A 16,054-nucleotide genomic window follows, 5' to 3' on the forward strand; every position below is an offset into this window, starting at 1 on the left:
CACACACACACACACACACACCTTTTTGGATGCCAGGAAATGAGACAAACCCTTAGATTAACACCATTTAGCAGTTCAAATAAAGTCAAGGACTAGGGTGTGGTTTTGGTGGTAGGATACCTGCCTAGCACGATGGAACCCTGGATTTGATCCCCAGCAACGCGTGAAGCCAGTTATATTGGCTCGGGCCTGTTGTTTCAGCACTCCGGAAGGGCAAGTAGGAGAAACGGGGGTTTGGAGGCAGGAGGATGAGGAGTTTGAGACCTGCCAAGGTTACCTGAGACCCTGTCTCAAGAAGATATAAACAAATAAACAAAAAAAACAAATAAATAAAATGCAAAAGTGAAAGTGAGGTGAAGGAGGTGTGTTTTCCCCTGCAGGTGTTTGGGGAAGGGTACCATTTTGCACACAGAAGTAGCCTGAAGACTGTTTATGTAAGTCTGTCCTTGACAGGATAATTTGAACAAAAGAATATGAGATCCTCTTAGAAACTGTTGCCAGCTCTGAACAAAAAGAATCTCCCAAAGTAGCCTGATTGCTTATTGGTTGTCTCCCTTATTATCTGTTGCTATGGTGACATGGCGGCTAACCCTCACCTCTATTTTGTAGAGGATAAATACCTGAGAGGGTGTCTCTATGAAATCGAAAAATGGTTGTTTCTGTTCTTCCGCGAAAATAAGGGAATGAGAGCACAATGCTCTTCGAGATTTAGATTTTAACAAGAAAACAGGGTTCTAGTCTTACATAAATTAGCAAAAGCACGGACTCAGATGTGGCGCAGATTTAAATCCTGAGGATGGCTCCCAAATGCAGAGCGCCCCCTGGTGGTCGGTAGTAAAATATAGCTACAAAGGCGACTCCCCTCTTTTAAGTGTATGTTGGGGAGGGCGACGTAACCATGTGTCTACTGTGTGTCTGTTAGTCTATGTGTGTGCAGGACAGAAGACTTTTTTTTCAGAAGTTGGTTCTCTCCTTTCATCAAGGATTCTAGGGCTCAAACTCATGTAGTCAGGCTTGTTTGTGAGTGACAATTAGTCCACCTCCTGACACCTTTGTACCCTCATATTTACATAAACAAACTCAGCAGTAGAGCCCCTGTCTAGAATCCCCCAGTGAGGGGCTGGGGTGTGGCTCAGTGGTAGAGCCTCTGCCTAGAATCCCCCAGTGAGGGGCTAGGGTGTGGCTCAGTGGTAGAGCCCCTGCCTAGAATCCCCCAGTGAGGGGCTGGGGTGTGGCTCAGTGGTAGAGCCTCTGCCTAGAATCCCCCAGTGAGGGGCTGAGAGTGTGGTTCAGTGGTAGAGCCCCTACCTAGAATCCCCCAGTGAGGGGCTGAGAGTGTGGTTCAGTGGTAGAGCCTCTGCCTAGCATATATTAGATCCTAGATTTCATCCCCAGTCCCACAAAAAAAAAATAACAATCAACAATTTATTTTTCCTTTTCTTTATTTTCTTTATAGGTTACAGCCAGATTCTTTTTGTAATCTCATCCGACTCCTGACAGCCACCCTACTTGCTATACCCAATGTTTTGGACGTTGTCATTCCAAGATACATTCAAAGAGGTTTAGTGCGCCGAGGGTCCTAAACCTTGGGAGACAGCAGGATGATCATAAATGTGCCCATAGCGCCCCCTGGTGGACAATGGCGGCTAACCGTAATTGAGAGAGGGGATATTGAAATATGTAATTGGGTTCTATGGCTCAGTACCCATCCTGTCAGCCGCTCAGGTTGTTGAGGTGGGAGGATTAGAATACAAAGCCCACTTCACCTCCGTATGTAACAAATTCAAGGTCTGCTTGGACCACTTATGAAGATGGAACCTCAAAACTAAAATGAAGTTGAGTATTCAGGAGGCAAAGGCAGGCAGATCACTGTGAGTTCGGGACCAGCGTGGTCTCGAGTGAGTTCTGGGACAGCCAGGGCTATGTATGTATGTAGAAAGACCTTGTCTCAAAAAAAGGGAGGGGAGCCTCTTAGGTGGGTCTGTGGGTAAGAACGTGCTGAGCGAATTTGACGGCATAAATTAGAACCTACAGTAGAAGGTGAGAACGACTCGGTCCAGCAAGCTGTCCTGACTCTACACATTCACTATGGCACACGCACGCACACGCACGCACGCACACGCACGCACACGCACAAACACGCAAACACAGATGACTAGTTGAAGAGAGAGAGGCAGAAGACAGACAGACAATAGGAATGGTGGTGGCACACACCTTTAATCCCAGCACTCAGGAGGTAGAGGCAGGCAGATCTCTGACTTCAAGGCAAGCCTGACCTACAGAGGGAGTTCCAGGAAAACCAGAACTACACAGAGAAACCTTGTCTCAAAAAACAAGCAAGCCGGGCGGTGGTGGCGCATGCCTTTAATCCCAGCACTCGGGAGGCAGAGACAGGCGGATCTCTGTGAGTTCGAGACCAGCGTGTAGTTCCAGGACAGGCTCCAAAGCCACAGAGAAACCCTGTCTCGAAAAAACCAAAAAAAATAAAATAAAATAAAAACAAGCAAGCAAAAAACAGTAAATAAATAAAAGTAAAGATGCTGGAGATATATGGCTTAGCGGTAGAGTGCTAATTCAATTCCCAGCATCTGAAAAAAAAATGAAATAAATAAAGACAATTCTTGAAAACATAGTTAAGGGAGTCTTGTGAAGTTCTAGCTTAAAACATTACTGTATCCCGAGACCAATCGCCACCCTCAATAAGCCAGTGGTTCCGACTGGCTCTCTCCCTCCCTCTGTGGCCATGGTGAGAACAGTTACTTCCAAAGCTGTTAAAAAGGAATACACACTGGTAGATTTTTCCCTCACCAAATCAGAAGAGGATCATTAGTTATGTTATCCCATAAAAAGAACAGAATCCAAGACCTGTGCCCTTGCCCCGGTAGAGGGTCAGGGTTCCATCAACCCTGGTAGTAACCTGTTAGGAGAGATAGTAAGACTCTTCGCCAGATCGCCCTCTTGTGGCCCATAAGTGAACTGCAGGACACCTTTTGGACTTGTACGCTCAGCATTGCCTGTACCTCCCCTCCCCCCAGGTTCTCCGCCTAACAGAGAGGTTAAAAGTCTTCTGCCTGAAATCACACAGACAGGAACCAAAGGAGTGATTATTTCCATATTTAAACCCAGGTCTCGAGACTGGAAACATGGCTCCGCAGTTAAGAGCTCTGGCAGCTCTCTCAGAGGACCCAGGCCGGCTCAAGCCCCAGCACACACGGTGGCTCACAGCTGCCTATAACTCCAGTCTCTGAGATCTGATGCTTTCTTCTGGCCTCCAAGGGCACCAGGCACGCACATGGTGCACAGTCATATATCAGGCAAAACACCCACACAGATGGGATAAAAATAAGAAAGTAAATAAATAAAGATAGGGATTTTAAAAAGCAAAACACAAGAAACTCGGGTCTCTCTGATAGAGCACTTCACACATATACTTTACAGGGGTCACAGTAGACAACTCTGTTGGCAAGGAGACACTCAACAGCCAGACAGCTAAGGTTGTCATAAATTATGTTCTGAGATGTTACATCCCAAGAATACAGTCCCACTAAATCCTCCTGATAATTTTTGGGAGAAAAATTATTGCAGTACCCATTTCACAGAGAAAGAGACTGAGGTTCAGAGATGCCCGTGAAATCACTAAAGATCACATAACCAACAAGACTGGGAACTTGCCAGAAACCTCTGCTCTCCCTAACACTGTTTAGGAAGGGCCGTGGATAGTGAACCAAGTGTGAAGCTGACTCAATGTAAAAAGTGATCTCAGAGCTGAGAGTGGTGGCTCCCACCTGTTATCTCAGCGCTCAGGAAGCTGAGACAGGAGGATTGGCTGTGAGTTCAAGGACAAGGACTACAGAAAAAAGAAAAGGAGAGGAAAGAATGAAGGAGAACACAGCAGAATTAGTAACTTGTATATATCTAATTTGCATATAACTAATTGCAGTGTACTATCAAGAATAGATTGTGTAATCCCAGCACTCAGGAGGCAGAGACAGGCGGATCTCTGTGAATTCGAGACCAGCCTGGTCTACAGAGCTAGTTCCAGGACAGGCTCCAAAACCACAGAGAAACCCTGTCTCGAAAAAACAAAAAAACAAAAAAACAAAAAAAAAAAAAGAATAGATTGTGAAACACTTGAGAGGTAGAGTCTCTGTGCATTCCAGGCCAGCCAGGGCCACACAGCAGGACCGTGTGTCAGAAACAAGCAAAAAGACTATATTGGGGGCTGGAGAAATTGCACAGTGGTTAAGAGCATTTACTTCTTCAGTTCCATCCCCAGAATCCACATCAGGTAGCTTACAACTGCCAGATCTCATTACAGATGGTTGTGAGCCACCATGTGCTTGCTGGGAATTAAACACAGGACCTCTGAAAGAGCAGCCAGTGCTCTTAACCGCTGAGCCATCTCTCCAGCCCCCAAAATTTTAGTATTGTGTTTATTTGCTTTTAATTTGTTTTATATCTGTGTGGAAGCAATATGGACATGTGGCTGCTGGTGTCTAGAGAAACCAGAGGGGGGTCATGTGCTGGCTGGTTTTATGTCAACTCCACACAAGCTGGAGTCGTCTGAGAAGAGAGACCCTCAACTGAGAAGATGCCCCCATCAGACTGGCCTGTAGGAAAGCCTGTGTCGAATTTCTTTTTTTTTTTAATATTTATTTATTATGTATACAATATTCTGTCTGTGTGTGTATCTGCAGGCCAGAAGAGGGCACCAAACTTCATTACAGATGGTTGTGAGCCACCATGTGGTTGCTAGGAATTGAACTCATGACCTTTGGAAGAGCAGGCAATGCTCTTAACCACTGAGCCATCTCTCCAGCCCCTGAATTTCTTGAATGATGATTAAGGCAGGAAGGCCTGGTTCACAGTAGGTGGAGCCATTCCTAGGGTGCTGATCCTGGATTCTATAAGAAAACAGGCTGAGGGGCTGGAGAGATGCCTCAGAGGTTAAGAGCCCAGGCTGCTCTACCAGAGGTCCTGAATTCAATTCCCAGTGACTACAACCATCTATAATATCTCACAACCATCTATAATGAGATCTGGTGCCCTCTTCTGGCCTGCAAGCATATATGCAGGCAGAATACTGTATACATATATACATACATACATACATACATACATACATACATCTTTAAAAAAGATGTATTTACTTATTATGTATATAGTGTTCTGCCTGCATGTATGCCTGTATGTCAGAAGAGGCACCAGATCTCATTATAGATGTTTGTGAGCCACCATGTGGTTGCTGGGAATTGAACTCAGGACCGCTGGAAAAACAGGCAGTGCTCTTAACCTCTGAGCCATCTCTCCAGCCCAAGAAACAAAACTTTTAAAGAAAGAAATAATCTGCTATGACATTTGCTTAAAGAAACTTCCTTTTGGCTCAGTGGTTAAGAGCATTGCCTGCTCTTCTTGAGTACCTGGTTCAATTCCCACATTCACATGGCAGTTCACAAACATCTGTAACTCCAATCCCACGAGATCCAAAGCCCTCTTCTGGCCTCCTCAAGTACCAGGCATAAATGTTGTGCACAGAGATACATGCAGGCAAAATACCCACAGACATAGAAATAAATTAATAAAATAATTTTTAAAAACTTCCCTTTGACACCTGAGCCCAGGTGACCTCAGATTTTCAGACCTCTTGTTTCAAAACAAAACAAAAACTGAACATGGGATTACACGCCTTTAATCCCAGCACTCAGGAGGCAGAGGCAGGAGGATCTCTGAGTTCGAGGCCAGCCTGGTCTACAGAGGTAGTTCCAGGACAGCCAGGGCTACACAAAGAAACTCTGTCTCCAAAATAAAGGGAAGGGGAGACAAGAAAAGAGAAAATAAAAGAAAGAACAGAAATCCCCCCCCAAAAAAGCTATCACACTCTCTTTTAAAGGTATTGTCCAGAAATTGGACATATAATTTCCACTTGCATACTTCAGTAGAATTCCATCTAGGAGTCACACCTAACTGGCAGGTCATTTGGGAAATGTTGGTTTTACTCTGGTTAGCAATGCAGCTAGCAAAACCATCAATTATTCTGGAAAGTGGGAGGACAAGATATCAGAGAAAAATACGTGTGCTGCTCCTGGGATCCCTCACAGCAAAGACTGGCAGCTCAAATTCAGGCTTAGGGCCGGAAGATGACAGCCTCAGTAGAGTGTTTGCCTAGCATGCAGACGGTCCTGAGTTCAATCTAAGCCTTGATTAAACCAGGCACAGAAGAGTGAGAAGATCAAGATCATCTTTGATATGTTGTGAGTTAGAGGCTACCCTGGGATACGTGAGACCCTGTCTCTCATATATATATATCCATGAGGTGCACACCCTTAATCCCAGTACTAGGGAGGCAGAGGCAGGGGGATTTCTGTGAGTTTAAGGCCAGCTTGGTCTACAAAGTGAGTTCTAGAACATCCAGCCAGGACTGTTAAACAGAGAAACCTTGTCTCGAAAAACAAAAACAAAAAGGGGGGGGCAGGCTGGAAAGCCATAAGGAGCAAGCCAGGACAAGGGTTCCTCCATGGCCTCTACTTCAGTTCCTGCCCTGAGCTGTGGCTGTGACGTCCCTTCAAGAAGGCCTGTAGCTAAATAAACCCTTTCCTCCTCAGGCTGCTTTTGGACATGGCCTCTATTACAGCAGTAGAAACCAAACTAAGATACCATTATTCAAAAAGGTGTGGGGACATTTTATTGGTTGTGAACCTAGCTTTTAACGACTGGGTCATCTCTACAGCCTGGAGGGCACAGTTTAATGGCATATCTCAGCGGTTCTCAACCTTCTTAATGCTGCGTCCCTTTAATATAGTTCCTTACGTTGTGGTGACCCCCCCAACCATAAAATTATTTTTGTAGCTACTTCATAACGGTAATTTTGCTACTGTTATGAATCATATGTAAATATCTGATATGCAACCCCCAAGGGGTCGCGACCCACGTGCTGAGAATCGCTGTCATATGTAGTCATTCTTGCGTTAGAGGCTGCGGTTTAAGCCCAAGATCCATCCCTCCTCCTCTCTGCCTCTGCTCTATGTCAGTTTATTCCCTTCTGCTCTAGACGTTGAGAGCAGATTTGGGAGGCGGCCACAGGCAGCATCTACAGAAAGAATGAATTCTCCCATGGCCTCCCTCTACCTCAAAAGAAAGATTTCTGACCCCAGAAGTTCCAGAGACAGAAATCCAGGGTAGGGTTCTCATTGGTTCAGCCTACATCCTATTCTGGATGGGGCGTTATGATTTGTCTGACCGGATTAAGACGTCTGTCTCTCAGCCAATCACAGTGGCGAGAAGCTGATGGACAACAAAGAGTCAACTCTGGTCGCGCAATGTGGTGCACACCTTTTCTCCCAGCACTCGGGAGACCAGCAGATCTCTGAAACTGAGGCCAGCCTTAAGCCTTATCTGTAGAGTTTCAGGACAGCTACGACTACACAGAGAAACCCTGTCTCGAAAAGGAGGAGGGGGAAGGAGGAGAGAGGAAGAATGAATGGATGAGAAGGAGGAAGAGAGAGAATTAATAAGAAGCAGGAGGTGGAGAGAATGAATAAATGAGGGGAGGAGAGAGAGAATGTACGAGGAGGAGGAGAAGGAGAGAGAATTAATGAATAAGGAGCAGGAGGAGGAGAGAGAGAATGAACGAATGTCACCTCCTATTCTTTTGTTGTTGTTTTTGAGACAGGGTTTCTCTGTAGCTTTGGTGCCTGTCCTGGAACTAGCTCTTGTAGACCAGGCTGGCCTGGCCTCGAACTCAGAGATCCACCTGCCTCTGCCTCCCGAGTGCTGGGATTAAAGGCGCCACCACCGCCCGGCGTCACTGCCTATTCTAAACGAGGGAACTGTATAGTAGTTAGTATACGGCACCATATACTGTGCTATACAGTACAGTAGTCTCTGCTACCCTTATATAAGTTCTTTTTCCTTCTGTGTCTTGAATCCTGGAATAAGAAGTCACACTGTCTAAAGGACCAGAAAGGGAATGAGAACTGTGATGTCCCCAGCCCAGTCAAGCACCAGATCTCTGCATACAGCAGTGCCCAATGAATGAATGAAACGGTTTTGCATGCAGATACTGTCCTGGGTACAGATCCTGAGAGAGTCAAGAGTCAAGTGGAGATACCACTTGCTCTAGTGCACCTTTTAAATTCCCATGTTTGTTTACATTTATACAGCGTGCAAATGGAGGTCAGAGGAATATTTGTGGGAGTCTGGTTCCCCTTCTGCCACGTGAGTCCTCAGAATCGAACTCATATCATCGCACTTGACAGTAAGCGCCTTCACCCGCTGAGTCATCCCAGCATACTGTACCGGCAGAGGATGGAACCTTCAGGAGAGGAACGGAATCTAGAAGACCCGGCCACTGTGAAGAGCCGGGCCAGGCAAGGCTCCCAGACCCCAAGGTTTTGGATTAAACCATCTTGTATCTGCTCAAGGGGAGAGAGAAGAAAGTCCTTCTGCGTCTTTCTCCAGCCTTTTTGCTACTTCCAAGCCTCAGAGACAACGTATTTGCGTCTGCAACACCTACACCGCTTCCGTCTTCGCCTCTTTATGCCGCGCGGCCCCACAGAGCCACACAGCTCGTGCAGTTCCCCCCCCACACACCGCTCAGTGGCTCGCCCCGGTTTGACGCATTGCAGGGAAGGCCGGACCAATCGGCGTTGCGTTCTCATTTCCGCCACGAGGCGGGCCCAATAGCTGCGTGGCTCACAGAGGGACGCGTCACTCTCCGCCACCCGGTGCCCCTCCGCCAAAGAGGAAAGCTGAGCGGATAGAAGAGGCTGAGAGCGCGGAGACCGAAAGTAGTCCTCGTGGCGGGGAGCGCGCGTGCGCGTGCCCTCCGGCTAATTCCCGGGGCGAAGAGCGCGGTCCTGGCGCGGAGGGATCCGGAGAAAGCCGCAGTGCAGCGGGAGCGCGCGGGCCGGTTGGGGCGGGGCCGGGCGAGGCGGGGCGCGCGAGGCTGCCGTTGAGGGACCGTTGGGGCGGGCGGCGGCGGCGGCGGCGCGCGCTGCGGGCAAAGAGTGTGGAGGCGCGGACGCGCGGCGGAGCTCGAGCTGCTGCAGCTGCTGCCGCCGCCAGAGTAACCTCGATCCCCGAGCTCCGGACACCCGGTGCCTCGCCATGGTGAGTGAGGCGGCCGATGTCGGGAGGGGACCCCCCGAGATGACGAGCGAACCTTGGGGGACAGAGACCGGGCCCCTCGGGATCTCCCAGGCGGCCCTTGGGACTTCTAGAAGCTACTTTATCACCAGGTTGAATTGGTGGGACCCCCAAACAGATAATCTGAGACTTCAAATAAGGGAACACTGGACACCCTCCCCCCCGCGCGCGCAAGGAGCATTCGGATCTATCACGGGACGATTGCTCTCGGAATCGCATCCTTACCCCCTCCGACCAAGGGAGGAGAAAATAGAAAACGCCGGCGATGAAGGCGTTAGTTTCTGGAAGAATGCAAGAGGCTGTTCCTGGAGGGGTGGCCGTGGGTAGCTGAGCCTGAGTGGGAGAGGGGGCCGATCGGCTCCTCAGGGGTATTCTGCAGAGGAGAGAATAGATGGAGATGGGATCCGGGGTCACTTCTGCCTACTAGACCCCGGTGGGGGAGGGGTCTCTCCAAGGACAAGCATTGCCGAGGAGGAGGGTCAGGTGCAGGCTGAGGTAAGGAGGAGCCGAGGTGGGTGGCTGCAGAGGCTAGAAGATGCTCTTGGAGCTTGCGGGGACCCACAGGGGGACTGAGGAGGATTGGGGTCTTAGAGATGTTTTAAAGGAGTAGGAATGTGATCAGGGGTAGCGGGGGAACCAGGGAGCCTTGTGGAGAACTTGGTAGGGGGTAGCTAGGAAGGATTCTGAGGTTAAGGTTGTTGCACTACGAAGAGGGATTGAAGGGAGGGTTGATGAGGCGTGTTTTGTTTGGGTCGGTGAAAAACGGGGTTTCCAAGGTGAGGGATGGGGGAGGACTTGCGTTTGGGTGGTGGGGTGAGATTGGGCAGGCTTCTAGAGGAATGGTGGAGGAGACAATGAATGGTAACTGAGGTAGGCCTAGGTTTAGAGGTGGCTGTCTCCAGGGAAAGGTCCCACACAAAAGCTGATGTTGGTAGTGGGCTCCTGCAGAGGATCTGAAGGAATGGCTGCGCGGCCCCCTTTCCCTGGGAAGAATGGGGCTAGGCCAGGCTGAAGGCACCATGGCAGCAGGAGCGGGTGGGCGGAGTTGTTCAGGTCCCTATTGCGCACTGAAACTGCATGAAATGAGAGTGGGGTCAAAGTTTGGGGTGCACCAGATAAGCTATCTTGCTTAAGCCAGGAAGTCTGGCCCCCTCGTTGTCCCCTCTAAGCCAGAAGAACTGCCTTTTTCCTCCAGCTCCATGCACCTGCTTCTCCTCACTGTGCCAAATGACAGTGCAATACAGTACAGTGTGGTGTCAGTGACAGACTCAGTCCCATCCCCTCAGGGTGGGGGCTGCAGTGCTTCTCCAGAGAAGACCTTCAAGGGACCCTCTCATTGGCTTGAGGGCCACTTGTTCTTTAAAGGCCTCTTGCCCAGCTCCCCACAGCTAGAGCTTCTAGAGGCAAAACAGCAGACTACTTCTCCCCTGGTCCTGCCACCCACAACATCCCCAGCCCCCCCAGGCTCAGCCTGGGAACCGTGTGCACCACCCTCCCTGGCAAAGCTAGGGAGGACAGGCAGCCGCCACCATGTATCAGATCTCATACTGCTGACACAGACCTGAGGGCTCCTCTTGCCGCCACCCCATTTCCCCCCCAGCAGAACCTTGCTAAAGGGGCCCTGCAGCTTGGGCAGCTGCCAGCAACCCCCACTCCCCACCTCCAAAGGAGGGTCCCAGCTTTGGCCCTGACCAGCTTTTCACTTTCTGTTTGTAGTCAGCAGGATATTGGAGGGAAGAATCCCTGGTAACTGGCCTTGGACTTTGGCCTGAGCTCTGTGGCTCCTCCTTGGCCCGGGTGAGGGGCCTTGGTCTTGGTTTCTGAGCTCATTTAACAGGGCTTTTCTGGCACCCGCTGGGGACTGTGACAAGACAGAGAAATAATCCCCTCTTCCCTCCCCACCCCAAGTTGCTTTTTCTTGTCCAGCCTCTCTTTGGAGCCTGAGATGAAGCTTCAGGAAAACGCAGGGTTATTCTTTGGTGTAAGCCAATGATCTGGGCTGGGAAGGGCCTCCAGCAATAGTCAGCCTTACTTCTTGGGCCATTCGTTTTCCAGGCCAACAGCCCTGCCGGGATATCTTATGGCCTTTCCTTGATGGAACAGGGGAAAGGGCTCCCGGATGTCAGGGAGAGCGTCTGACAGGCCCTCCACAGAGCCAGAGCCACGCCTATTTGCAGCAACCGTGACAGTGCCTCTGCAGCTTCCAGCTCTTTGGGGAGAAATGGCACATAGCAGCCTCCAGGGCCGGGCATCCTTGGCTCTTCTGCAACCTGCCTTGGCCTTCTTGCCCCCATTTCCCCTTTAGTGTCACCAAAAGGGCGAGAAAGCAGGGCTTCTTGCAGACAGCACTGTGTGATGGGAAGGTCCCAAGTGGGCTGTCTTTTCCCATACTAGGCCCATGGAAGAGAATGAAAAGCAGATGGGCTCCATAGCTGTCCTCCCCGCTGCTCCTCTCTGCTTCCTCCTCCCCTCCCCCAGCACAGACTGGCCTCGGTAACCAGAAGCCCATTCTCTTCTCACTTTCTGGGAGCAGCCAGCAGCAGTGTCCTCAGGTGTCAGAACCGAGGGGTGGGCCTGGGCGCCTTCTCCAGCAGCAGTGTCCTCAGGTGTCAGAACCACGGGGTGGGCCTGGGCACCTTCTCCCTCACTTGAGCTCCGGAGGGCCCAAGCCACCAGGTCAGGGTTAGGAAGCCCACCACTCTGAGTGATTTTTGATAGCCGTGCAAGGTCTATCTCTACTCCCCACTCTCACCCCCGCAGGCATCTCCCCACTGTCCCCATCACTTTGACTCCTCTGATACTTTATGTTTGGGGCTTGGTCTCAGGTTCTCGTCCTCCAGATTAAACAGTATCCTCCAGTGTGCATCATTATGAATATGGAGTGGGGTGGGCTAGTGTTTGCAAGACCTGCTCAAGGGGTAAGGGTGGGCAGTGTTTGTGGCCTTTGCTAAAAGCTCCAGAACCTTAGTAGAATGATATGTATGCCTGCCATAGTTCATTCTGTTTCTGGGGCCTCCAAGCTCAGGCTGGGACCCTGCTGTGGCCTTTGTACTCCTTGCCCTCGTGGCAAGGAAGCGTCGTGGACTACAGTGGCCCAGGGATTCTCACAGCAAAAATAAAATTAGCCTTATAGCTTAGAAGTTGGGATCCAACCCCCATTCACTCCTCCCTTTAGGACCTCTGCACCACAAACCACCAGGGCTGTAGTGAGGAAGAGCTGAGCACTTTACCTCCTCCATGCAACCCTAGATGAAGCAGGTGCTGAAGCCTGGACTGAAAAGGGTTAAAAACTGCAGTGCTGGACTGGAAAGGCTGAAGCCCAAGCGGACTTCAGTCCTTTGCCACCGTGGTTGCCTGCTGCAGTCACTTCCTGTCACTTGCCCCTCTTACCCAAAAGTAACAGAACAGAATGGTGCCCTATTCCTACCTGGCACGTGAGTGGCTAGAGCAGCCTCTCCCCTGACCAGGGTTCTTTCAGGCCCTGGAGCAACTTGGAGACACCAGTTAAAAGAAGTGTTGACAGTCTAGTATCTCCAAATGAGAAGCTAGCAAAGATAGCCCCAGGCAGCTTCCCTCCGCCCTACCCAAGGACTGGCCTGGAGCCTTCTAGAGCACTTGATGAGTCCTCTAGGGCAGCTGCTTCTTGCCTCAGCCTCTGGGGCTCCCTAAGCGCAGCCTCAGCACTGCATGCTCTGTATCCAGGTTGGCGTTGGAGCAGCCCTGCTCCTGGGCTGGGTGCTTCCTCAGCCTGCCTGTGGTTGCAGCCCACCCTAGCACCTGACTTGTGGGTCCTGATTATCCTAGGCCCTGACTCGGGCACACGCTTCCCTCGCCCAGCAGGTGCACCTTATGAAAGTGGCCTCAGCAGAGAGGTCTGGGCAGGGGCAGGATGCCACATCCCAGGTGGGTGGCTTAGCCCTGCGACTTACTCTCCTTCCTCCTTTTCCAGGCTGACCAGCTGACTGAAGAACAGATTGCAGGTGAGTGCCACTATGAAGCAGGATCTTAGCTAGCCCCTGATCTGATGACGTGTGTCCAGGCCTGCAGCTAGAATGCTGGTGAATGTGCAGAAAAGCTTAGCAGGCACTGCCACACCTTCCCCACAGCCCTGGGCCAGGCTACAAGGGCTGTCCATCTCGTCCTGGGGCCTTGAAATGACTGTCTCCTGCACGTCCCACCCAGCTGGCCCTCCCAGTTCGGGCCAACCAAACTGAGGAGGTGTACCCCTACCTCCCTTGCTATTGGCTGGCCACTCCCACCTGCACTGCTCACTTGCTTCCTATTTCCTCTTCCTACCCATCTCTGATAGATCTTAGCTTCCCTGACCCCACCTCAAGCAGGGCGCTTCTTTCTCTCCATCACTCCTGCCTGTGTGGTACAGGCCTGTCTGATGTTCTGTTTGGTTTTTTTTTTTTTTCCTGTTATTGCCTGGCACCAGGAATCAGTTCCTAGAGCATAGCACTTGGTTGTATTAGCTGCTACCATATCCTCAATGCCTGGAGCATAGTGGGCACCCCATAAATTCTTCCTGCATAAACAACAGTCTCCTGCCTCATATAAGCTAAACAAACCCCCCTAGACCCCATGTGGCTTTATTTTTGTGGCTCTGCCCCCAACCCAAGCCCCCAGGAAGATCAGCTGTAGGACTGATGGAGCTATGGACTAGGTTTCCATGCTTCTGCCCCTCCCCCTCCATAGCCTGAGGCATTCCTGGGATATCTCCTAAACACAGGTTTAGCATACAACTGACCAGAGGCCAAAGTAAGAGAAGAGAAGGTCTCTGCCCTCAGCTTTGCTGTCCATGACCTATTAGGAGAGGACCTGTTTTCTCAGAGTCACACTTTGGCCCTGAGCAGCTAGAGACCCACCAAGGAAAGCTGAAAGATTAGAATTGTTTATTGGTCATGAGCTCATGGGTCACATGACCCACTCTCGACTGCCTGCCCCACTACCAGCATCCCCAAGGAGACTTGGACTATTTCCCCGAGCCCAGAAGCTCAGGTCACAGCTGCCCAGCAGTGTGTGTCCCTTCCATCCCCAGCCTGGCCCTCCTATAACACAAACACCTCGCTTTTCACCCTGAGCCCATTAGCAAAACGTCCACCACCCCCCTCCACCACCCCCACCCCCAGCCCACACCCTCTTGAGAACAGGCTGCCAGGCATCTGTTCTCAGAGGGTTTGGGGGTGGGGAGCTCTGGGTGCCAAAGTGGGCCCAGTGGGAGGGCAGGAGCCACATGCTTCTCTCCCTTCTCCTGATGCGGCCCCAGCTGTGGCCTTCCCACTCAGCACCACACTCCTGGTCCTCCTGACTTGGCAGGCATCCCCCTTTGCCTCCCAGCCCCTCAGCCCCACATACTGCCCATCAACCAAGCCCTGCTGCAGACCGCCCCACACGTCACCGCCCCCACAGGCTTGACGCCTCCTGTGGATGCTGGTAGCACCCACGCCTGGGGACTGGGCTGGCAGTGCACAACAGAAGGAATTTGATGTAACATTTCCCTTTGAGGTTGACACAAAACCTCTGCAGTCTCCCCTTCTCCTCCTGCCAGTTGACCATGGCTAGTGAACTTCAGATGGAGAATTGTCTTGCCTCTTATCCGCTCCATCACTTTGGTCCAGTGCATCATTTGAGAGAGAGGCCAAAGCCAGGGACCACAGAGAAATGGAGAACTCTGAAAGGGCAGCCGTCAGGCCAGATCACTTGGCCCGATGGGCTGAGGAGGAAAGAGTGAAAGAAGGCAGGGGTACACTGAAGAGTGGGAGCCCTGAGCCCTGTGTCTTCCTCCACCTGAAAATAGGTGACTACTGTAACCCTTGGCTGCCGGTACATTCCTTTCTTTCCCCAGAGTTCAAGGAAGCCTTCTCCCTCTTTGACAAGGATGGAGATGGCACCATTACCACCAAGGAGCTGGGGACTGTGATGAGATCGCTGGGGCAGAACCCTACTGAGGCTGAACTGCAGGACATGATCAATGAGGTGGACGCTGATGGTGAGCTCCTAAGAGTGTGCTCACCCACTCTGCTCTCTTGTGACCTCAGGGAACTGTTACCTCTCCCACAGGGCTCTGGGTAACACCTACCTCTCTGCACTTCCAGGCAATGGGACCATTGACTTCCCAGAGTTCCTGACCATGATGGCCAGAAAGATGAAGGATACAGACAGTGAGGAGGAGATCCGAGAGGCCTTCCGTGTCTTTGACAAGGTAAGCAGTCAGTCCCTATGACAGATGCCTAAACAGTAAAGTCTCCTCCGCACTTCCAGAACCCCTTCTCCCAGTGTGTGGGGGAGGCCACTACAGCTCTCCAAGCAGGGGAAGCTGAGTGACAAGCCTTGGTCCCCAAACCCCAGGATGGGAATGGCTATATCAGTGCCGCCGAGCTGCGTCACGTCATGACGAACCTGGGGGAGAAGCTGACGGATGAGGAAGTGGACGAGATGATCCGAGAGGCTGACATTGATGGAGATGGCCAGGTCAATTATGAAGGTGAGTTGTGTTGGGCAGGTCCTCCATGCCCTGGAGCTGGGAGGCTCACAGGGGTTTAGCTTGTGGTGGACTCAACTCCACATCTCTTGGCAGAGTTTGTACAGATGATGACTGCGAAGTGAAGGCCCGGGCAGCTGGCCATGCCCGTTCTCCTGATCTCTTCCCGCGCTCTCCTCTCTCAACACTCCCTGCGTACCCGGTTCTAGCAAATACCAATTGATTGACTGAGAATCTGATAAAGCAACAAAAGATTTGTCCCAAGCTGCATGACTGCTCTTTCCCCGTCCTCCTGACTGTCCCTCCATGCCCTTCATTGCTTCCTTTGGCCTCCCCCCTTCCGTTCCCATTTTCCAGGCCTGATGCATTCATAAGGTGAACCCCATTGCCCTGGGGAGCCTCTGCCCTCCTCCTCCAGCCCGGATG

General features: G+C 51.2%; 1 protein-coding gene across 1 annotated transcript; it reads left to right on the plus strand.

Moving 5' to 3' along the window:
* Positions 1-8,841: 8,841 nt before the first annotated feature.
* Calm3 (calmodulin 3) lies at positions 8,842-15,833 on the plus strand. Its single transcript, XM_005361038.3, has 6 exons — positions 8,842-9,108; positions 13,094-13,124; positions 14,993-15,136; positions 15,243-15,349; positions 15,496-15,631; positions 15,725-15,833. Exons 1-6 carry the CDS (start codon positions 9,106-9,108, stop codon positions 15,751-15,753), a joined length of 450 nt encoding a protein of 149 aa, XP_005361095.1. The 5' UTR covers positions 8,842-9,105; the 3' UTR covers positions 15,754-15,833.
* Positions 15,834-16,054: the final 221 nt, after the last annotated feature.

Source organism: Microtus ochrogaster, linkage group LG4 (assembly GCF_000317375.1).
Source record: "Microtus ochrogaster isolate Prairie Vole_2 linkage group LG4, MicOch1.0, whole genome shotgun sequence".
Classification (NCBI taxonomy): Eukaryota; Metazoa; Chordata; class Mammalia; order Rodentia; family Cricetidae; genus Microtus; species Microtus ochrogaster.